This window comes from Balaenoptera musculus, chromosome 2 (assembly GCF_009873245.2).
Source record: "Balaenoptera musculus isolate JJ_BM4_2016_0621 chromosome 2, mBalMus1.pri.v3, whole genome shotgun sequence".
In the NCBI taxonomy this organism is placed as follows: Eukaryota; Metazoa; Chordata; class Mammalia; order Artiodactyla; family Balaenopteridae; genus Balaenoptera; species Balaenoptera musculus.
The window spans coordinates 167,541,635-167,565,523 of record NC_045786.1 but is presented as its reverse complement, the minus strand read 5'-3'; the positions used below and the strand labels follow the sequence as shown (position 1 = coordinate 167,565,523).

Genomic DNA, 23,889 nt, shown 5'->3' with positions numbered 1-23,889 from the left:
TTCTCCTGTTATTCCTTTCCTCTTTAACAATTTTTTTTATATTTTAGTTTTTATTGAAGTATAATTGATTTACAATGCTTTGTTAGTTTCAGGTGTACAGCAGAGTGATTCAGTTACATATGTTATTACGAGATATTGGGTATAGTTCCCTGTTCCTCTTTCAAAATCAGCTTTCATGTAACCACAAAGTTCAGGGGATGCTTTTATTGACACATATGGGGATGGCTGGTGGAGTCAGAAGACTTGGGTTCTGACCGTACCCTCCTGCTCCCAGGTGGGCTGCTGAGCAAGTGCCACAACCTGTCCAAGTCTCAGCTGGACACGGCACACACAGAATGAAGGGGCAGAAGGCAGAGTTAAGTCAACGTGGCACATATCAGAATCTGTTTTCCTACCCTGTTCCCCCTTAACAATCAAACCACACATTTCGTGTTTTTGAACACTGGCGAGAGAATAGTGCAGTGTTGTGATGGGAGAAGCGAGTGAATGCTCAGTACCCCAGCAGCTGCTGATTAGCTGTGTGGGATGTGTAATGATTGATGCTGGACCTGGAGGAACGGTGGGAAGAGTGTCATCGTGGGAAACGAGGTGCGCATTCTCCTCATAATCATACTGCCGCTTCAGGGATGCTGGGAGCAGGCAGAGCTGAGCACAGATCGGTGCTTTTGCTAGAAAGGGATGTTCTTCAGCTGGTTTGAACACCGACAGCTATTGCATTTCCCTTCTCTAATTAGTACATAAAAGCTAATGTAGAAAATAGGAAAAAGAAAATGAAAATTACCTATCTTACCACCTAGTGATGACTACTATATTAACATTGTAGGATATTTTATTTCATTTTTCCTTCTGTTACATAGAAGATTATTTTTCAAGATGTAGTTTTAAATCCCTTTTTTCCTGTAGTATAATTTTCTCCAATTTTAATGGCTGCATATTTTTCCATCAAGAGGATCTGGCATAACTTAACCACTTTTTAGAGCCTTTTCAATTTTTCATTAGCGAAAATGACATCCTTGTTGTATATCTTCTGCTGAATCATGTCACTATGCTAGATTTCTAGGCTATTACCAGCACAGAAGTTATAAGCTTTGTAAAGGCTTTAGTACCACTATTTTCCAGAAAGGTTTCACCAATATATCTTCCAATAGAGTGTAACTATGCCTCTCACTAAATCTTTATTGATATCATTATATTTAAGTAAGAGAAACTATTAAATTATTAGGTAAAATGGCTCAACATAGCTAAGCCTATTTTCCTTTCATGAATTACTGGTCTGGTTGAACATCCTTCAAGTGGTTACTGGACATTTGTATATTTTTCTCAGTTGATCATATTATTTGCCCTTATTCTCATTTTTTTCTTACTGACTTATAAGAGCTACTTACTTGGAGGTTCTTTTTTTCTTTTCTTTTGGAAGTGAAATCAAGGCTTAATTTATCTGGTTAAATTCTTTTAAAAATCTAGGTAAAATGAAGGTTTTAATATCTAGTGGAGGTTTTGATATGTGTAGTTTTATTAATGTCTTCTCTCTCTGTTGCTCTTTCATAGTAATAAAAAGAGCAAATCACTTCACACCGAAATGGAACAATACAGAATTCAAAAATGGAAACGGAATCTCTCGGAATCAAACATTTATCACAAAATGAACGCTTTCAATTTTTAAACATACAATCACTTTTCTTCATACTTAACTCAAAATTAGTAAACAGAATTTTATTCAGACTTTACAAATATCCTTTACATTTAGCCTGAGATTAAGCATGAGAAAGTTCAACCTGAAGTTAGACTTCATTACCCAAACACTTCAGCATCTGAAAATAAAGCTGAGGATGAATGTTCATTTATCAAACATAATTTAAGCATTCCAATAAACTCTGACAATGAATAGTGACCCAAACCAAACTTTAACTTGCTCTGGTCTACATGACCTTCAGAGCCTAAAAGTACCTATTATTTAATAATGATTTTAAAAAGTCTTCAAATGACAAATTATGAAGGTGTGTCCAGATGTGGAATTTTAGTTCAACATTTCTATAGCTGCTGCTTTAGACTAGTATTAAAAAAACAACTCCCCAATCCTTATTATTCAACGTGTACTTGAAAACATGTAGCAGCATGGTATAGTTTATTTTTATAAATATTAGTACCTGTAATAAAATATAAAATACAGTCTCCATTTTTCAAATATTAAGTCTCTGAATGCTTCATTCATCCTTTGGTTTCAAACCCATACGATGCACTCATATGACATTGCAGATTTAGCACTGAGACAGAACACTGTACATCTGTTGGGGAAGGAGGGGTGCTGTGGGAATACCAAAGCGCTACATCATAGAAAGGAAACGTTGAAGCAAAAATACTTTCTGAATATATACTGTACATTATGTAAACAAACATTCATAATAAGAATCAACACAGGCCAAAATACTGTTTTCTAGGAAATCAGAGTCTTTTTTCTTTTAAATCACACACACTGAAGATGCTTTTTGTTAGGAAAAGAATGGAGCCTGTTCCTGTATTTGCTTATGTGCTTAAATATCTTGGAAACAAGTAATTGTTGCATTCATTTGCTAACGGTTTGTCCTCTTACTTGGCTGGCTGTTGCAAACAGGAATACAGTACTATTTCAGTACCTGTTCTTCACGTAATACTAGCTACGTAATATAGAATTAACTCATCTTTATCAGTCCATATTAATAATATAAATAGATTACATGAAGCAGTGAATTTCAAAATTTGTGCAGGGGAAACTAGTTGATAATTTGTTTACAATAAGGCTAGTAGCAAAAATAATTACTACAAAGTCAGTCCAAGCTAGTAGCAAACCCCTGATTTAGCAAGCTGAATCAAAGTTTGAAGTTAGTTTATTTCCTATATTACTGTGCAAATCTAGAATTTCCTATGTAAGAGACAGTGCTGGCAGCATCAAAGTCCTGCAATAAGAGAATGAAATACTGATTAGGTTTTCAGAATGCCAGAGATACTATATGAAGAAATTTGAATGTCTTAATGACGGTGTCACAGCAATGGCCTCAGGATTTCCTTAATGAATCACAAACTAAGAAAGACGATTCATTAGTCAATAAAGTTCTCAATCAAAAGCCTAAATGTGAAGCAAACAATGATAAAGACACAAAATCAAAGATGCATTTTCTACTATGACCATCTGGAAGAATTTCAAGCTTTAGGTCAACATTGTGTACCAGCAGCGGCCTCTCTAACAGGAAAAAACTGAGTCATGACTGTCCATCCCTTTTCAAAGCTTCCAGTCTTTGAAGGAGTGCATTTCCAAATGCTTCCCGGTAGGCAGGGCTGAGTGTATCCAACAAAGAGTAGACTGTTTCATGGTAGGGAGTCTGTAAATGATCATCCACCTGGTCGAAAGCATAACCTACCACCTACAAGAGAAATGCAGTAGTGAATAAAGAATCAGATTTCATCTTGGTACAGAAAGCAAAAAAACCCCCAAGTTTTTACATGGGTCATTCTCTGACATTATGTGTTTCTCCATCAATAGTCAGAATACACATATTTTTAATACAACCTGTAATATTTAAGCAATTCATAACGTACAGGAACACCACCAGCAAAATGCTCATTATAATTTGTTTCTCAAAATTTAAAAGGTCTGATTTACCTACTCTTGATCCTAAAGGAATGTAAAATACAGAAAGAATTTAAAAAGCTATACAAAAATAGTATTTCATTTTCATGGTCTAAAACATACTTCTATTTATTTTGGGTTTTTTTTGGCTGCATCACACGGCATATGGGATCTTAGTTCCCCGACCAGGGAACGAACCCGTGCCCCCTGCATTGGAAGCACGGAGTCTTAACCACTGGACTGCCAGGGAAGTCCCCATGCTTCTATTTAATTCCACATATATTGAGGGTCTTTTTATAAAGGTACTATAATAAATAATTACATTTATTATTACTATGGTATTATTAGTCCATATTTTTATCATAATTTATGTGTTTGGACTTTGTATAAAGAATTCTAAAATTTATTTATAGTTTTAATTCTGCTTTATAATTAGTTATCTGAAATGCCACTTTCATTACTAATACATTACTTATCTGCTCAACTCTGTGAGATAAAAGGGAATGTTATTCTGTGCGCTTCTCTGTGTGTTTTTTCCCCTTAAACACAGCTAAAGCTTTTTTCTCCAACAAGATTATAAGACCTATATCATGGTTCACCAGCACAGTGTAGGGCAAAATCAACTTAGGTTTTGCTGACTTCATTAAAGCTTGTGAATTCCGCATATGAACCCCACATTTTATGACATCTATTCAAGCCATAGGAGATGCAAGTTTATGCTAGAAACAGAAGCAGAGTTGTTGTTATTGCACCACTTTAGGACCATGCTCTGTCCCAGCACTTTCTACAACATATTACAATTGTGTTTGCCCCTCTCTTATCACCACTAGCCTGTGGTCTACCTGGGGACAGGGATCATGTCTTATTCGCATGGTTTGATTTCTAATTCCTGACACAGGATAGTTACTCAATAAATGTCAACTGAATCAGACTGAAAAAATAAATATTTGAGTACTTACATGCCAGGTTTTATAACTGATCCAGATCTTTCTGCAAACTTCATTCACATAACCATCCCCCAAATCCTTTTCAGTTTTTTTTTTTAAATCTCCAACTTATAGATAAAGAAGTAGGGACTCAGGTTGACTGACTCACCCAAGGTCACTCAAATTCACCTGTAAGACTTCTGACTCTCATTAGAACCTTTCCTACCTCACCAGAATTAAACAGTGTCAGACAGAAGTAATTTACCTGGGGTCATTTATCTCTACTTTCGACTTGCCTATTTCTATTTAAGATCCACTTCTAAAGATGACAAGTTTTTGGTACAAATTTAGGAAGGGGAGCACGAAGATTAGTTAATTCCGGCACTACTCCCAAAGCCAAGGCTCAGCTGTTGGGGAACTAAGGGTAGTGACGATGCTGGCCTTGCAATCGGCTTCAATGTAAGTGATCCTCTATCAAGGGATACACAGAACACACGATTCACATACATCTTAGGTAAATTGAATCTAGTGAAATAAAGAGATGTTCATGTGCTTGTTTAATGTATCACATGACATTTTTACTTGCTTAAACCATATGCTCTACTTTATGATACTGCATATCTTTGGGAGAACGATCCTTAACAGATATAGAAACAGAAAAGTCAGATATTTTTGACCAAGATAGAAGGTTATTTATTTATTTTGGCTGTGCTGCACGGCCTGCGGGATCTTAATTCCCCGACCAGGGGTTGAACCTGGGCCCTTGGCAGTGAAAGTGCGGAGTTCTAACCACTGGACCTCCAGGGAATTCCCTCAAGTATGTTGTTTCAATAGAAGAGACATTTATAAGAGGTGGGAAAATATTCAACACAATGACTGCAAAACTCATCCGATGCAGAGAATGCATAATTCTGGTAAACATATTTAGCTAGAGATAAGAAATAAGTTAATCTGGGGGGTGATGGTTACAACAAAATACTCTGCAAATCAAATCTGTTTTTTCTTTTTCAAAAAATCCAATTTTCCCATGTTGGCTGAAAGACTTTAGTATTAATAAAAATTCCTAGGGAAAAAAGCTTTCCTTAAAAAAACTTAGAAGCTACTGAGTGTCAAGTTCTCATCTAACACTCTTTCCCACTCCCTGACTCCAGACCCTTTTTGATTAAGTGGTAAAGATGTAATTTTTGGGGCTTCCCTGGTGGCGCAGTGGTTGAGAGTCTGCCTGCTAATGCAGGGGACGCGGGTTCGAGCCCTGGTCTGGGAGGATCCCGCATGCCGCGGAGCGGCTGGGCCCGTGGGCCACGGCTGCTGAGCCTGCGCGTCTGGAGCCTGTGCCCCGCAGCGGGAGGGGCCGCGATAGTGAAAGGCCCGCGCACCGCGATGAAGAGCGGTCCCCGCGCCGCGATGAAGAGTGGCCCCCACTTGCCGTAACTAGAGAAAGCCCTCGCACGAACCGAAGACCCAACACAGCCAAAAATAAAAATAAATAAATAAACAAATATATCAATTCTATTTAAAAAAAAAAAAAAAAAAAAAGATGTAATTTTTTTTTTTTCCTAAAGAGAAAATGACTTACCCTGAGCCCGGCTTCAGTGAGCTCCAGGCAGTATCTATTCCTTTCTCTTGTTTCCACATTGATATAGGCCACATCGTCTGCACAGCGCAGGGTTTTTGAGACAAACATGGTGTTAACAGCAAAGAGAACATCATTTACAACTGCTTCAGCTTCCAGCCTCATGTCTTTCATATCAGTTCCTTCAAAGCCATTAAGCTCTGCATCTTCTTCAAATGCTGACACACTGCTCAGCTCCATGGGATTACAGTCTGTTTCCATTCTGCAAAAATCTGGATATAAAACTGGCTTATAGAAAGACACTCCACATACTAATGTTTGATTAAAAGCAGTTATGCCTTACAACTGCTACTTATTGGAAAACATTACTGAGTTAACAACTTTTAGGGAAGATATTGCCTAAAACCATTTTCAGTAGTTTTTCACAGCAAAATTACAGACACCTATAGATTAAAAAAAAAACAAAACACAACTCTGTTCTCCACTTCTCCCCAAAAGGTTAATCCCCATATTAGTACGAATTCAGAATATCAGTTTTTAGCTATTTCAAACAATGCCAATGTAAAAATCCTAGTACCTACTTCTTTTTAAATGTATTATTATTTTTCTAGGATAGATATTTAGAACTGGAATTGCTGAGTCAAAGTATATACTCATTTTAACTTTTAATAGATACTGCTGATTCACCCTTCAAAAAAGGCGGTACTGACTGATACTCCACCAACAGAATATAAAGGACTGTGCTCTTTTTCACCACACCCTTTCCAACCCTTTTTAACATTTGCCAACTTGAGAGGAAAAGAATGATGTCTCATTGTTTGAATATGTATATCCTTGATTAAACAACCTTTGGGTACTTATAGGATATTTTTAGTTCCAAGGTCATACAGCTATTTAAAAAAAAACAGAAATAAAAATGAACTAAGGTTGTCTAAAATCAAAGTTTAAGTCTTTACCTACTAAGGTACACCCTCAATAGTTCCTTTTACGACTTCTCGATTTGGGGTTTTGCCTAAGAAGCAATCTTCCCCATTCCACGATTACATTTTAAAATGCTCTAAATTATCTTTTGAATTCTCATTCTCTATCTCTATTTTTAACTCTTTGATCCGTCTGGAATTTATTCTGTGTAGCTTTACTTTCCAAGTGGATAGCCTATTGTCCCAACACCACTTACTGAATAACTCTTTTTACTATTTACTTGAACTGGCTCACATATTATACTTTGAAAAATATTATTTCTCGTGCTAACTTGATTCAATATTACTGCCAGTCTGCTATGTAGTTCTTTTTTTTTTTTTTTTTTTTTTTTTTAAATTTTTTTTTTTTTTATTAATAGCTACTTTTATTTATTTATTTATTTAATTTATTTGTTTATTTTTGGCCGTGTTGGGTCTTCGTTTCGTGCGAGGGCTTTCTCCAGTTACGGCAAGCGGGGGCCACTCTTCATCGCGGTGCGCGGGCCTCTCACTATCGTGGCCTCTCTTGTTGCGGAGCACAGGCTCCAGACGCGCAGGCTCAGTAGTCGTGGCTCACGGGCCCAGTTGCCCCGCGGCATGTGGGATCCTCCCAGACCAGGGCTCGAACCCGTGTCCCCTGCATTAGCAGGCAGATTCTCAACCACTGCGCCACCAGGGAAGCCCTGCTATGTAGTTCTTGCTTCTCTTCTGTGACTGGGGGAGCAGTTGAGTATTGTTAAAAATTCGAAATGTATGGGTGAGAAAAGTTAATAAATGTGAGATTGCTTTGGAATGTAAAAACAGCTTTTCAGAATAAGATATACTTTCTTTTTACCTGTAGGCTTTAAAAGTAAATTAAGATTTCATTTCTCTGATATGGATTAAGCATCCACTGTCCTAAATGTAGGACGACTGTTCAACTCGTTATAAACATTTATTTGTACTGTTTGTCTATTACCTTACAAATTTCATCCCTTTTTCTAAAGTTACCAACTTGTGCCCTATCTGTGTGATGTTCAAAATCCTTTAAATTAGTGGTTCTCAATCGTGGCCACAAACTCCATCTGAGAAACTGAATCAAAACCTCTGGGAGATTTTTCTGGGTATTTTTTCAGAGTTTCTGGGTGATTCTACTGTATCGCCAATGATCTGAATTATTAGCAAAAATCTTAAGGGGCTAGAGTTCCTATAGCTGCAAGTCATTTGCACACTATAAAAGTCAAAACTATTTGCTGAAGGCAATTTATGATAAACTATAAAGCTCTTTCAAAAAACTACATAGCAAACTGGTACAAATAATATAATCCTCCAATCCTATTTCAACTAATGATACGTTTTAAGGGTCCTTTATCTTGTCTCCCACAGCACTTTACAGGATTAGTCACTCACTACTAACAATACAAGTTAATTATAAATTTATCAATTATTGCTGGAGGAATTTGTCAGGTAACTGAAATCTAATGTTGACTTAGTATATTTGAAAGTGAAAATATTTGATTTTCTAAAAATTTCTACCTTCTCTAGAAATAATCATTATATTCCTTAATATTACACTTTGTTTTATGTATGAGAAATGAGACCACTTTATTTTTTTACAAAGTCAGTTTTGAAGATTTTGAAATGTGGCTGTGTACCATAAATCTCTTAACATCCTGAATGCCAAACATCTTTATTTTCCTCAAGTACCTTAACTACAGATGACAGAAATAATAACTGTTACATGAAAAAGACGTTTATATGAGAAAGCTTGACAAGAGTCAAGCTTTTAAAGAAAGAGCCTAATTCATTGCAACTAGGACCATAGTGATATGATAAGCCAAAGAATCCGATACTAGAATGTAAGAAATCCTCACAGGTCAGTAAAGCAGGTCATCACACTGTGTGTAGTAGTTAGCACCAAGGGGCAAAAAAAGAGAAAGACACCTTTCCTGAGACTGTGAACTTTCAGGAGATTTTTCTCTGAAATGCTTCTGAATGATGCATTAAATAGCAGACACATCCAGAACCTCTGATGATACATAAGAATTGATAGATTTTAGAGCTGAAGCATTATACAAGTTCACATTTTAAGCTATCATTATTTTAAGGTATTATTACAGTTATCTTTTGTTGGTTATGACAAGCTCTTGATTACTTATCAATATCCTTTCCCCTTCCTAACAGCACCCAGATTTTCCAAGAGGAATCATAATACCTCCCCTTCCCCTATTTTTTTTTTTTTTTAAGTTTTTGGCCACACCCCACGGCATGTGGGATCTTAGTTCCCCAACCAGGGATTGAACCCACGCCTCCTGCATTGGAAGGCAGAGTCTTAACCACTGGACTGCCGGGGAAGTCCCCCCTTCCCCTACTGAGTAAAGTAACCAAGCAATTTGCATGAGATTGACCCTAATCCCAGTTGAAGGCTGTCCTGAACTTATCAATACACCAAATTCTTCCTAGTCACTTTATTTTAAAAAAATATTTATTTATTTTCTTTATTTTTTTTTTTTTGCTGCGTCAGGTTTTAGTTGCAGCACCCGTGGTCTTCCTTGAGGCATGCGGGATCTTCTGTTGCAGCACGGGCTTCTCTCTAGTTGTGGCATGCTGGTTTTCTCTCTCTAGTTGTGGCGTGCAGGCTCCAGGGCGCATGGGCTCTGTAGTTGTGGTGCACAGGGTCCAGAGTGCATGCACTCTGTAGTTTACGGCACACGGGCTCTCTCACTGAGGCACGCAAGCTCAGTAGTTGTGGCATGCGGGCTTAGTTGCCCCGTGGCATGTGAGATCTCAGTTCCCTGACCAAGGATCAAACCCATGTCCCCAGCACTGGAAGGCGGATTCTTTACCACTGGACCACCAGGGAAGTCCCTTTTCTAGTCACTTTAATGCAGAATAGTTTACAGCACACAGCCCCGGCTGTTCCTGGTAGCCATCCCAAGATGAGGGAAACTCAAGGATGATGCTGACAATGGGAAAAGAACAGAGCCAAGAGATTCACAGAGAAATGAAGCCCGAGCCCTGACAGCTGCCCAACCTTTGCACTTTTCAGTTATTGCAGCCAATACATTCATTATTTTACTGGCAACTGAAAGCATACTGAATTAGCAGTCTACCCAAAATAAAAAGCACTCATTAATCTAGCTCTTCAACAGCTTTATAGAAGAGGTTTAAAAAAAATGGAACCATGATGATATTTTTGTGCCTGTCAATGTGGAAAGTGCTTAATAAAAGCTTTGTAGAATAGGAGTATCAACACGTGTATTAACTTCCTACTGCTGCTGTAACAAATTACCACAAACTTAGTGGCTTAAACAACACGAATTAATTTTCTTACAATTCTGGATGTGAGAAATCTAAAATCAAGGTGTTAGCAAGGCTGCATTCCTTTTGGAGGCTTCAGGGGAGATTCTGTTTCCTTGCCTCTCTAGCTTCTAGAAGTCTCCCACATTCCTTGGCTCATGGTCCCTTCTTCCTCCACCTTCAAAGCATATCACTTCAATCTCTGGTTCTGTAGTCACATTATCTCCTTTTTCTGACTCTTGGCACCTGTGCTCCCTTTTATAAGGACCTTTGTGATTGATTATATTGGGCCCACTTGAACATTCCAGGATAACTTCCCCATCCAAGGTCCTTAACTTGAACAAACCTGCAAAGTTCCTTTTGCCATATAAGGTACTGATAATATATTCACAGTTTCTGGGGATTAGGACATGGACATCTTTGTGGGGGGGGTCATTATTCTGTCTACCAGTGTCCATATCCTATCAGCAGGGAAAGGAGTATAAAGGTAGTCAAAGAGACTTCATTTTCTGACTTTCCTTTTTGGAACAGTCATCATTTACTTTTAAAAGAAGGTCCAGTGTACTTGTCAAGCTCACTGCCTTCTTTGGAAAGGTTCCTTAGTCATAGGTTTCATGATTTGTATTCTGTAACTCCAGCACCGTGATACAGCAAAATGAACTGGGTTTGGGTGTTTTAATTAAAGGCACCATTTCGAGGCTGGCAAGGGGTTTATGAATTGTCTTGAATCAAGAGCTCTGTCCAACTACCCGATTCTGGATGGTGACTGGCTCATCCAATCAGATCCTCTTTTGAGGAGTATGAACATAGAGCCAAAAAACATGAATTCAGTGTGTGATGAAAGGAGCTACAGAAGCAAAGCAGGGAGCAAGTGGGTAGCCTTACCAATGGGGCACTAGAGAAGTGGTTTCTCCACTTTGATTATTCATCCCAATAACTAAAAATATTTTGAGCAGATACCTCATCATATGTATATTTATTTACATATAATATCACAATTAGCATATCAAAACACATAAATATGAATTTAAAGAGGAGAAGGTAAAATATGAAATATAAGCTTATTTTCTTCTTACTTCTCAATGGATTATCTTGTGTACCCAACTGTAGAAGCCTACACCACTGCGGATGGGGACATATACGTCCATGTTGGTGAAGGGACAACTACTAAAATTACTAATGAAACATTAGCAATGCTGTCAGGTTACCAGAATAGGTGACTCATCAATGTGATTCCTGTAAAAATCCCTGGATTCCTTTTCTGTAGGCAAAACAACTTATCATTGTATGAGAAATTCTAGACCAGTAGAACTCTGTGCAATGATGGAAATGTTCTTTATCTATGCTGTCCAATACAGTAGCTACTAGGCACATGTGGCTATTAAGCACCTGAAGTTTCGCTAGAGTGACTGAGGAACCAAATTTCAAATTTTATTTAATTTTCATTCATTTAAATTTAAAAAGCTAGTGGCTACTGTATCACATAGCACAGGACTAGACCTTTGTGAATACTTGTGGATAATATAATGAACTGAGTTTATATTATTGTTGAAAAAAATCAATAGATATAAAGGTACTAAATTCAGCTTATTTTATATAAGTACCAAGATTTGGAAATAGGTATATTAGAAAAACTATTTTTAATCTTAGCTAATCTATGGAGGGAAATTAACTGTCAGTGTTTCATTGGTAAAAACCAATGAATTACTTCTATTTTCTAATCTTTTCAATTTAGAATCTAAGTTTATATATCCAGCACTTTTCTAAGCATTAGAATACTAATTAAATATGTTTACTGGTAGTTTACAGCCTAATTTGGGAAATAAGACAGGCACATGAAATACGTACACAAATATTAATGCCATGCACATGCATCATAATTATAACATAAAAAATGTATAATTAGAGAAAACAATATGTCTTGGTCCTACTACAAACTTACCACTAAACTTGTATAAACTTGGGCTGGCCATGTAACCTCACTGGTTTTCTCACTTACAGAATAAGGGGGAATGAACAGGAAATTCTTTACTGTTCTTGAGAGCTGACATTCCATGATTTACAACATAATTGTTAGTTACTATGGGGGGCTTGACTCATGGAACAGGTCAGTCAAAACTGGGCTTGAATGAGCACAGATGAAAAGTTATGGATAAGCAGAGAAGAGAGTTGTGAAGCATTCTTCAGAGGGAACAATGCATAAACAAGGTCCAGGGTGTGGCAGGAATTGTAAGGAAACTAGACTAGGTAGTCTACTACAAGGAAAATGCTAAGAGAATAATAGATAGGAATGGCCCAATGTGACAAGGTGCTAATACCTAGACAACAGAATTTGATTTTGATACAATAGGCTGTTTTAAGCTCTTGAGAATGGGAAGAGCAATGTCTTTATATTTAAAGTAGGTTCCTTGTAGGCAGTATATAGTTTGGTCCTGCTTTTTCATTTAATCTGATAATCTCTACCTTTTAATTGGAGTGTTTACACCATTTACATTTAATATGATTACTATGATTGATATGGTTACTATCTTGCTGTTTGTTTTCTATTTGTCCCATCTGTACTTTATTCCCTTTTCCTTATTTTTCTGCCTACTTTTGGCCTGACCACTTTTTAGGATTCTTTTTTACATCCTTTGGTGGCTTACTGACTCTTCGTTGAATGTTTTTGGTGGTTGCTTTAGAGTTTATAATATACATCTTTAATTTATCACACCTTCAAGTGTTCTTATACCACTTCATGCATAATATAAGAACCTTACAAGAGTATATTATACAGTCTTTGTGCTATTTTTTTTTTGCAATGTTTTTATTATTTATTTATTTGTTTATTTATGGCTGTGTTGGGTCTTCGTTTCTGTGCCAGGGCTTTCTCTAGTTGCGGCAAGTGGGGGCCACTCTTCATCGCGGTGCGCGAGCCTCTCACTATCGCGGCCTCTCTTGTTGCAGAGCACAGGCTCCAGACACGCAGGCTCAGTAATTGTGGCTCACGGGCCTAGTTGCTCCGCGGCATGTGGGATCCTCCCAGACCAGGGCTCGAACCCATGTCCCCTGCATTGGCAGGCAGATTCTCAACCACTGCGCCACCAGGGAAGCCCTGTGCTATTTTTGTCATACATTTTACTTCTACATATGTTAGAAACTTCATAATACATGTTATTTTTGCTTTATTATTGTTTTTAACAGTGTTTTGTTTGTTTGTTTTTCGGCCACATGTCATGGCTTGCGGGATCTCAGTTCCCTGACCAGGGATTGAACCCAGGCCACAACAGTGAAAGCCCGGAATCGTAACCACTAGGCCACCAAGGAATTCCCATTATTTTTGCTTTAAATAGCCAGTTATTTTTCAAAGAGTTAGGTAATAAGAAAAATGCATTTTATATTTAACCATATGGTAACTATTTCTGATGCTCATTTCTTTGTGTTGATCTACATCTGCATCTATGATCTGTATTATTTTTCTTCTGCCTGATGATTTCCTTAAACATTTCCTGTAGTGTAGGTCTGCTGTTGATGAATTCTTTCAGCTTTTCTATGTCTGAACAAGTCTTCCTATCACTTTCATTTTTTTTTTTTTATAAACTTATTTTATTTATTTATTTTTGGCTGCACTGGGTCTTCGTTGCTGTGCGCAGGCTTTCTCTAGCGGCGGCAAGCAGGGGCTACTCTTCATTGCAGTGCACGGGCTTCTCGTTGCAGTGGCTTCTCTTGTTGCAGAGCACAGGCTCTAGGCGCATGGGCTTCAGTAGTTGTAGCACGCAGGCTCAGAAGTTGTGGCTCGTGGGCTCTAGAGTGCAGGCTCAGCAGCTGTGGCACATGGGCTTAGCTGCTCCGCGGCATGTGGGATCTTCCTGGACCAGGGCTCAAATCCGTGTCCCCTGCATTGGCAGGCAGATTCTTAACCACTGCACCATCAGAGAAGCCCCACTTTCATTTTTAAAAGATATTTTTGCTGGGTATAGAATCCTAGGCTGACTTTTTTTCTTTCAAGAAAAAATGTTTCCTTCAAGAAAAAAATCAAAGACGTTTCTCTACCATCATCTTATTCGCACTGTTTCCCATGAGAAGTCTGATGTCATTTGGTATCTTTGTTCCTCTTGGTGTAGTTTTTCTTCATGTTTCTTTTGCTTGGGGTTCATTGAGCCTCTTGCATCTGTGGGTTCATAGATTTTAGCAAATTTGGAAAAATTTTGGCCATTATTTCTTCTAACATTTATTTGTCTCTCCTCTCTTTGGGGAGTCCAGTTTCATGAATATTAGTCCAAGTGAAGTTGTCCTACCCCTATGCTCATTTTTTCACTCTTTCCCTCTTTGTGTTTCACTTTGAATAGTTTCTATTGCTATTTGAAGTTCTTTTCTAATCTTTTCTTTGCTGTATCTAATCTCTTATACTTGGGTTCTTTGTTTTTTTACTTGGGTTCTGTTTTTAAAAACATATTTTTCATGTCTCTACTTCATTTGCTCAATCTTTTCTCTAATTTTATTTGAACATATGGAATAATTATAATAAATGTATTAATGTCACTGTTATTTCTGGGTTAGTTTCAATTGATAGATTTTTCTAATCGTTATGGGTTGCATACTGCTTCTTTGCATGCCTAATATTTTTTGATTGGATGCCAGACTGCGTGGATTTTACCTTGCATGGTGCTTGATATTTTTATATTCCTATAAATATTATTGAGTATTGCCCTGGGATGTAGTTATCTGGGAAAAGCTTGATCCTTTCAGGTCTTACTTTTAGGCTTTTTAAGGCAGTATCAAAACTGATTTAGTCTCTGGTTAATTTTTTTCCCAAGTACAGAGGCAAAACCTTTCTGAGCACTCTACCGGATGGCCTATGAACTATGAGATTTTTCATTCTGGGTGAGAGGAACTGGAACTATCACTGGTCCTGTCTGAGCTCTGAAAATTCCTCTAATTCTTTTGGGTAGTCTCTTCCCCAGCCCTGGGGAGTTTCCTCACACCTATGTGTTGATCAGTATTCAGCTGCAGACTGGAGGGGGATCCTCTGTATATATATCCATGGCTCTAAGAAGCTCTCTACCTTCTAGTACTCTGTCCTAGCTGCCTTGGCCTTCCTGGAATCCTAGCTTCATATCCTCAATTCAGGTAGACTGCCAGTTCTACCTGGGTTTCTCCTCCCAAGGCCACGCCTAGAAATTTTCTCCAGGCAATAATCTGGGGCAACAGTTTGCATCTTGTCTCTCAGGGATCACTGTCCTTCACTGCCTAATGTCCAAAGTCTTAAAACCATTGTTTCTTGTATTTTTGCCCACTTTTTTTGTTGTTTCAGGTGGAAGGGTAAATCTGGTCCCTGTTACTCTATCTTAGCCAGAAGTGGAAAGCTTATTAACCAGTTTTCAGCTAATTTTGGAATCTTATTTCATCAGTTTTTCTTTCATTGATTTTGGTCTCTTCCATATTACTTTGAATCAACTTCACCATCTTGCTGGTTCTTTCATTAATGAGTTAAATACATTTTTGACACATGCTTACTATATGTTTGTATTAAGACTCACGTTTTTAACTTAAAAAATTATATTTTGACACTACTTTCAGACTTTTAATCCTTCCAAATTCAGTTCGGACACATCTGTTTCAGGATTCTGTATCTGATCTCAAGGTGGAGTTAATCACTATATCCTCCTTCCTTAGAATTTGTTTTGATACTTCTGTACTTATCATACCTCACTGCAAATGAAGGTCCGTGGTGTCCATATCACCAGCACAGTGTCTGGCATAAAGCAGGTCTTCACTGAATACTTTCTGAGCGAATAAACCAAAGGAAAAATACTAGCTTTCTGCTTCTCAAGCTGTAGTACTCAGCTCTGTGACATGGGGCATACAAAGCTACAGGATAAACATGATAGACGCTCCTGGAAAATACACATCACTGCTGGAGTAACAATATTATGAGGTAATGACGCAAAATCACGTACAATTTTAAAGCAAATGGCAGCCTCAAGCCATGTCCTCTTTAGGTTACGTTTCCCCACCCCTAGCGTTTCCTTTGCCTCTGACCGAAATATATGAGTGAAAAATAAGTAAGAGAAGGACTGCTTTAACTCAAGGAATTAACTAAAAAAGCTGAAAATTCCAGGCACTGGGTCTGGGGGTATAAAGTTAATAGGCAGAGGTTGGAGCTGGTGAAAGAGTGGAATGTTAGTACTGGGTTGGACCTTCTCTAAGTCTTTATAGCTCTTCCCACTTCAGTTACAATAATGCTCTTTATTAAAAGTTAAGGTAGGGCTTCCCTGGTGGCGCAGTGGTTGAGAATCTGCCTGCCAATGCAGGGGACACGGGTTCGAGCCCTGGTCTGGGAGGATCCCACATACCGCAGAGCAGCTAGGCCCGTGAGCCACAACTACTGAGCCTGTGCGTCTGGAGCCTGTACTCCGCGACAAGAGAGGCCGCGACAGTGAGAGGCCCGCACACTGCGATGAAGAGTGGCCCCCGCTTGCCACAACTGGAGAAAGCCCTTGCACAGAAACGAAGACCCAACTCAGCCATAAATAAAATAAATAAATAAATAAAAATTAAAAAAAATATATTAAAAAAAAATAGTTAAGGTAATTATTGATAACTCTTACTTCTGTTGGTATAATTTGGGGGCTGCATTAGTGTTTTTGGAGGATTCATGAAACCAGTTATCAAGATATTGATTACTAAGTCCTTCATTCTCTATTTCTTAATTTTTTATATTCTAATTTTCTATGGCAGAAAAATGTATTATGTTTGTAATAAGACAAAAAACTTTAAAAAATGTGATGTATTAGAAAGTATGAGGTGTAGGAAGCAGAAACATTTTTCTTCGTAGAGAAGCCAGACTACTTAGTTTTTTGTTTGTTTTTTGTTTTTTTTTATAAATTTATTTATTTATTTATTTTAGCTGTGTTGGGTCTTCATTTCTGTGCGAGGGCTTTCTCCAGTTGTGGCAAGTGGGGGGCCACTCTTCATCACGGTGCGCGGGCCTCTCACTATCGCGGCCTCTCTTGTTGCGGAGCACAGGCTCCAGACGCGCAGGCTCAGTAGCTGTGGCTCACGGGCCCAGTTGCTCCGCGGCATGTGGGATCTTCCCAGACCAGGGCTCGAACCCGTGTCCCCTGCATTGGCAGGCAGATTCTCAACCACTGCGCCACCAGGGAAGCCCCAGACTACTTAGTTTTGTTTTTTTTTTTTTTTTTTTGGCTGCGTTGGGTCTTCGTTGCTGCGCGCGGGCCTTCTCTAGTTGTGGCGAGCAGGGGCTACTCTTTGTTGCAGTGTGCGGGCTTCTTGTTGCAGTGGCTTCTCTTGTTGTGGAGCATGGGCTCTAGGCACGCGGGCTTCAGTAGTTGTGGGGCGTGGGCTCTAGGGTGCATGGGCTTCAGTAGTTGTGGCACGCAGGCTCAGCAGTTGTGGCTCGTGGGCTCTACAGTGCAGGCTCAGTAGTTGTGGCGCACAGGCTTAGTCACTCCTCGGCATGTGGAATCGTCCCAGACTAGGGATCAAACCCGTGTCCCCTGCACTGGCAGGCAGATTCTTAACCACTGTGCCACCAGGGAAGTCCTAAGATAAGTTAGGACTTATCTTAGGACTTAGGTAAGTTAGGACTTAGGTAAGTTAGGACTTACGTAAGATAAGTTAGGACCTAAGTTAAAGTAACTGGCAGCTTCAGTTTCAAATGAAATGAGAGCTTTGAATTTATCTGTATTTCAAACTACTGTTTTGAAAGTAAAGATGAATAAAGTTGATTAATTCGCAACATTTAGAATTCAGGCAAAGCTAAAGCTAGTTTAAACTTTATTTTCTGTAACACATAACGTTTAATGTTTTCAATAGCTCTGAGATGCTTATTTTGAAATTAAAAATTTTAAATCAGAATCATTTGCAGCATTACAAACATACATTATTTGTAATTCAAATAAAAATGGCCTATCTTTCCATTTATACACTGATTTATAAAATTACTCTGCACCCCACTTTCAACAAAGACACATACACAACCTAGTAATAACAAATCAATGGGCTTCCCTGGTGGCACAGTGGTTAAGAATCTGCCTGCCAATGCAGGGGACATGGGTTCAAGCCCTGGCCTGGGAAGATCCCGCATGCCGCGGAGCAACTAAGCCCATGTGCCACAACTACTGAGCCTGCGCTCTAGAGCCCACGCGCCACAGCTACTGAAGCCTGCGTGCCTAGAGCCCGTGCTCCGCAACAAGAGAAGCCACGACAATGAGGAGTCCACGCACCGCAACGAAGAGTAGCCCCCGCTCACAACTAGAGAAAGCCGGCGCACGGCAACGAAGACCCAACGCAGCCAAAAATAAAAACAAACAAATAAATAAATAAATTTATAAAAAAAACAAAACAAAAAAAACAAATCAAGCCACCGGAATTGTATTGTGCTTCAGCTGATTAAAGAGGAAGGTGACAGTGAAGAAATATATAAAGTTCATTTGAGAAGTCTTTTTTTTTTTTTTTAAGATTTAATTGGCTTTATTAGGCAGTTCATGAATCAGGCAGAATCCCATCTGGCAACTAGAAGGGTACTCCTGGAGAAGTCTTTTAAACTGTAAAAAATAGGCAAGAACCCTACAACCCTGTAAACAACCTTTCCTTTGAAACCAGAAATTGTAAATGAGATTCTAAGACTAAAAAACTGAATGCTTAAGAACCAAAACCAAAATAACTCCAGGAATTAGTTTTTTGTTTCTATATAACCCACTAGATTATATAGAGGACTTGGTATTATATTTAATATAAGGTACATTCTAACCAACACAAAACAAATCAATATCTAAAGAGATATGAAATAGAAAACCTCTTTGTTTTCCATTTAAACTCTAAATTGGCTCTCTACCAGACTCTGAACAACATTCTGTTGCCAGCACCTTCAAAAATTGGAATACCTTACGGGTGCTTTTAGTTATTCTGGTAGATTGCATCACCTTGCAAAAAGTTTCCAAATGATTCCTTATAACATCATCCATAAATTATTTAGGAACCACTCTTACTTCATCTGTTGGTATAATTTTTGGACTGTGTTAGTGGTTTGGGGAGAATTCATGAAACTAGTTGTCAAGATATTGTTCACTAAATTCTTTATTCTCTACTTCTTAATTTAGTAGACTTTGTTTTGTTTCATCACAAATTTACAGCATCAAAGAGCTAGCAAAAGACTAGATTTGTCCTTGATGACAAAAGAACGGGCGTAGAAAGACATACGACTGTCTGCGTGTCTACAGCATGGCAAAAGAACAGAGCCAGAATGATTTCAAGAGCAGTATACAGATGTCAAATTTACATTTTGAAAGAAAGTTCGATTTTTCAGTTGCCATTACAACAATCAGCTGAGGGCTAGAATGTAATATCTTGATGATTACAGCTGACCCTTGAACAACACAGGTTTGAACTGCACAGGTCCACTTATGCATAGATTTTTTTCAATAGTAAATACTACAGTATTACGCTATCCATATTGATTGAATTGGCGGATGTGGAACTGCGTATATGCAGGGCTGACTATAAGTTATACGTGGATTTTCAGTTTTGGGGGGGGTTGGTGTCCTTAACCTCAGCGTTGTTCAAGGGCCAACTGTACTTTTACTTGTATCATACGTCGCAGTCTGGAAAATCCTCTCAACATGAACAAGAAGTGGCCACATGGTGTGATGGTTAAAGGGCTCTTTTGAACAGACTGATCGGGGCTGGAATCTCAGCTCTGCCACTTACTCTGCGACTTGGGGCCAGATATCTTAATCCCTCTAGTCACACATTCCGCCTCCCTAAAATGAAGCTAACAAAAGCATCTACCTTAAAGGGATCCCGAGAGAACTAAATGAGTGAATATACGGAAAACGCTTAGCATGGTGCTGGACACGCAATAAGCTCAAGAAATACTATCTGTTAATTGTTAAAAACAGTATTTAAATATCTTTAAAGAAGAAAGACTAACCTCTGACCTAAGCCCTTTGACTCCAAGTTCCGTGCTCTTCACACTATGTGCAGTGGCTGCAGCTGCGGCCTTTCACGGCTCTGAGAAGCACGCGATGCAGGAACACTACTATCTTATTCCTGTTACCTCAGGCTCAAGTCTTAAAAGGACAACGTCTCAGCTTTTCTTTTATTTCACATGTTAACATGGATTTCTTTCATGGATGATTTTTTGACATGACCCATTCAGCCTCTGGTATATAGCCTCTAACCTGTCATTTCAAATCCTTTCCTAGAATTTTTCAGAAGTTGACAATGTTTGGTTGGTAATTACCTTCATCGTCCTCCCTTAATTAATGTTAGCTGTTAACATTTTGTGATAGTACTTTGTCTTTGATAAAACCCAGAACGCTGTTAGGATGACTCTGTACCCTATTTGAGCTGAGGTATAATAATGACAGATCCCAAACCTTAACAATTTATGCTGAATTTCTCCTAGAAAGCAAAAAATGTACCCGGCAACACACTTAAGACTGTGAAGGGAGCATGTTTGTTTTTACAAAATCTTCTAATTTTTATTTCCCTTTTCTGATATTTGAAATTTCGCACATTCTATGGACAGTGTGGACGTAATTCTATATTCCAAAAGAAATCACTTACTTAACATTTCAACTTGAAAAAAAATCAACTGTACTCATTCATCAAAAGTCTGGTTCAAACCTCCCAAGGTCTAGTCCAATTCCCTGCCAGATTGGATCCCAGTTTCATACCACTTTGTTTACACTCCTTTTATGGTAAGCATTATAATTATTCATAAACATGGCTTATTATCTTCCAAATATATCCAGAATCCAACTGCTTTTTCCCATCTTCACTTCCATCACTCTAGTCGAAGCCACTGTCATCTCTGCCTGTATTACTGCAGTATCTTTCTAACTGGGCTTGCTTTTTCACCTTTGGTCCTCTCACCTCCACAAAAGTCTATTCTCAACACAGCAGTTAGCATGGTCCTGCAAAAATTTTGGCCAGATTATGGCACTGCTTTCCTCAAACCCATTCACCGACTGAATAAAAAGGCAAAGTCTACAAGGCCCTATATGACCCCTCCCCCCGCAAACCCCCAGCTTCTCCTCTTTCCTTCACTCCCTCGTGACCTTCCTTGAACTCGCTAAGCATGCTCTTGCATTCTGCTGTTCCCCCTGCCTGGAAAACTCCTGCAGGTATTCACTTGCCTTGCTCCCCAGCTTTCCCTAAGTCTCTGCTAAAATGTCACCTATTAAACAAGAGAGGCCTTCCTTCACTCCCAATATAAAAGTGGCAAATCTCTCTGCTCTCCATTCCCTTTACATTATTTTTTTTCTACAGCACTTATCACCACATGGCATATGATGTGTTTGATTACTGTTTGTCTCCCCTCCCTTCAATAAAATATAAGCACTCCATGAGGGCAGGGACTTAATCTGGTCACTGCTGTATCCCCAGTACCTAGAACAATCCCTGGCACATAGCAGGCAATCAGTAAATATTTACTGAATAAAGGAGTGACCCCTTCACTACAGAACATAAGCTCCTTGAATTCCTCTTTACCTTTTTCACATCTCCAACTGTGGAGACTTTCATTCAAAGGACCCTTAACAAACATTTAAACATGAATGAAGAGCAAGGGAACTGAAGTTACCAAGAATGCTTGGGACAAGTCTACAAAGAATGAGGGGTAGGGGCTTCCCTGGTGGCGCAGTGGTTGAGAATCTGCCTGCCAATGCAGGGGACACGGGTTCGAGCCCTGGTCTGGGAAGATCCCACATGCTGTGGAGCAACTAGGCCCGTGAGCCACAACTACTGAGCCTGCGCGTCTGGAGCCTGTGCTCCGCAACAAGAGAGGCCGCGATAGTGAGAGGCCCGCGCACCGCGATGAAGAGTGGCCCCCACTCGCCGCAATTAGAGAAAGCCCGCGCACAGAAACGAAGACCCAACACAGCCAAAAAATAAATAAGTTAAAAAAAAAAAAAAAAGCAACAATCCCAGCACCTACATACAGTGGAAAGCACCCTGGTTCCAAAACGAAAAGGTGACTGTGGAAAGTAGAACCAGAGCTTTCTCCATCTGCCAACACTTGTGGGCTGTGTTAGTATTTCTAAGGCACTGGTGAAAGTTATCAGCATACAAACAAAATCTTCTTAACCCAGTCGCCTTAATTCACTATCTTTTTTCTTTCGACAGTTTAATTTATTAACTAACCATGAACCTTTTTACCCACAGATAGGATAAATCAACAAAGTGTTGGCAAATTTAAAATCATTTACTAAATCTTACTGAACGGGGCCTTGAGGCAAACATCCCCACTTTTAAGCTCTCTTCTGATGAGGTGACAGACTCAATTATTTGGTAGAAATACCAAATAAGTTAAGCAAAACCGGACGGCTAATAAAATTTACAACTTTAATTAAACTTTGTACACTCCGAATACTAGAACTGCTTAGTGACAAACTCCACAAGACTTTCCAGTAAGCTTATCACAGTCTGTTTCCTCTGACAGGTTACAAGACAAACACCCAGTCTGCTTGAGTTTTAAAAGGGTATTTCCTTTGCTCCCCCGGAATAACCAAGAAAGACAGGAGTCCAACTGGTAAAGCGAAAGGTGGGTTTAATTCACTATTCTTGATTAAACTGGATGTATCGGGACTCCGCTGGTTCCCTACGGATATCGTTTAAGTTTCCTAACAATATTTGGAGATAAGATATTACGTGCTCACAGTTGGCGAAGACTCCGAGAGGGCAGCGGCCGCTTCGAGGGGTTCGGCTAATGAGCGCCAGGGGCGGGATTCTAACCCAGGACCCTTGGCTTCCGGGCCACGGAACACACGCACGCAGGCCTCCTCGGGGGTGGACCAAGTTAGGAGCCGGCTCCGCCTCTGCAGGAGTTGCCTCCTAAAAGGCAGAAACACGGCTGCGCAGATTCCCAGAACCGCACAAGTACTTTGCCCAGGTTTCCGCGGGGTCGCAAGGTTCTGGTATCGATCAGAGAGAGCAGTTCTGCCCACAAATGCCTAGAAAGCTCAAGTGTCTTGGTCGCTGGCGCAGCACACGCAGGATGAATGAAGCGCTTTGGAAACTGCAAGCCTCTAGACAGTAGCGAAGCTGAAGCTCCAGAAAACAATACCTGAATGAGGCGGGCGACGAATAACTTGCTGACTATGGGCACCGGCCAATACGGGGGGTGGGCGTGGGGGGGGCAGGGATGGTCGAGAGGGGCTGCAGCCCTCCCCGTAGAGCCGGCGGCGTCTGAGCGCCCGTTTCCGGGGTCGGGGTCTAAGCTGCCCGGGACGGGCCAGGCCGGATCCGCCCCCAGACCCCTCCCCCTCTCAGCCCGGGCACCGGGCCGCTTCTGCCGTCGCCCCTCATGGCCCGGCCTGCAGAGCCACGTCCGGCTCAGAGGGCCCCCGGCTCGCCCTCGAACCCCCCTCGGCCCCCGGCCGGCCTCCCGCCGCCGGCCCCGCGACTGCTCACCTGCGCACACCACTCGTCCTCCTCTCACTCCCTCCCCAGGCTTCTGGAAGCGACCTGCGGCACCGCCCCCTCTCCTCCCCGCCCTCGCCCCGCCCCCTCGGAGCCGGAACTGCCCCCTTCCGGGCCCTT

General features: G+C 39.9%; 1 protein-coding gene and 1 non-coding gene across 6 annotated transcripts; both read right to left on the bottom strand.

The window, feature by feature from the left end:
* Nucleotides 1–1,500: 1,500 nt before the first annotated feature.
* Nucleotides 1,501–23,840, bottom strand: LOC118890491 (GSK3B interacting protein). Of its 5 annotated transcripts, XM_036843427.1 has the most exons (4): nt 23,761–23,840; nt 23,007–23,413; nt 6,107–6,375; nt 1,501–3,398 (listed from the first exon to the last, which is right to left on the bottom strand). In XM_036843427.1, exons 3-4 carry the CDS (start codon nt 6,362–6,364, stop codon nt 3,237–3,239), a joined length of 420 nt encoding a protein of 139 aa, XP_036699322.1. In that variant the 5' UTR covers nt 6,365–6,375; nt 23,007–23,413; nt 23,761–23,840; the 3' UTR covers nt 1,501–3,236. The 5 variants fall into 5 exon arrangements, with proteins under 5 accessions (XP_036699322.1, XP_036699323.1, XP_036699325.1 ...); XM_036843428.1 differs by lacking the exon at nt 23,007–23,413 and having other exon boundaries at nt 23,761–23,826; XM_036843430.1 differs by lacking the exon at nt 23,007–23,413 and having other exon boundaries at nt 6,107–6,365; nt 23,761–23,793.
* On the bottom strand, nt 22,772–22,898 carry LOC118891550. Its single transcript, XR_005019106.1, has one exon. It is a non-coding gene; the product is annotated as a small nucleolar RNA SNORA27 (small nucleolar RNA).
* Nucleotides 23,841–23,889: the final 49 nt, after the last annotated feature.

Coding starts and splice junctions, on each gene's coding strand:
- LOC118890491 (XM_036843427.1), bottom strand. CDS start 6,364: ATGGAAACAGACTGTAATCCCATGGAGCTGAGCAGTGTGTCAGCATTT. Junction 3,399..6,106: donor TCACTGAAGCCGGGCTCAGG/GTAAGTCATTTT, acceptor TTTCTCTTGTAG/GTGGTAGGTTATGCTTTCGA.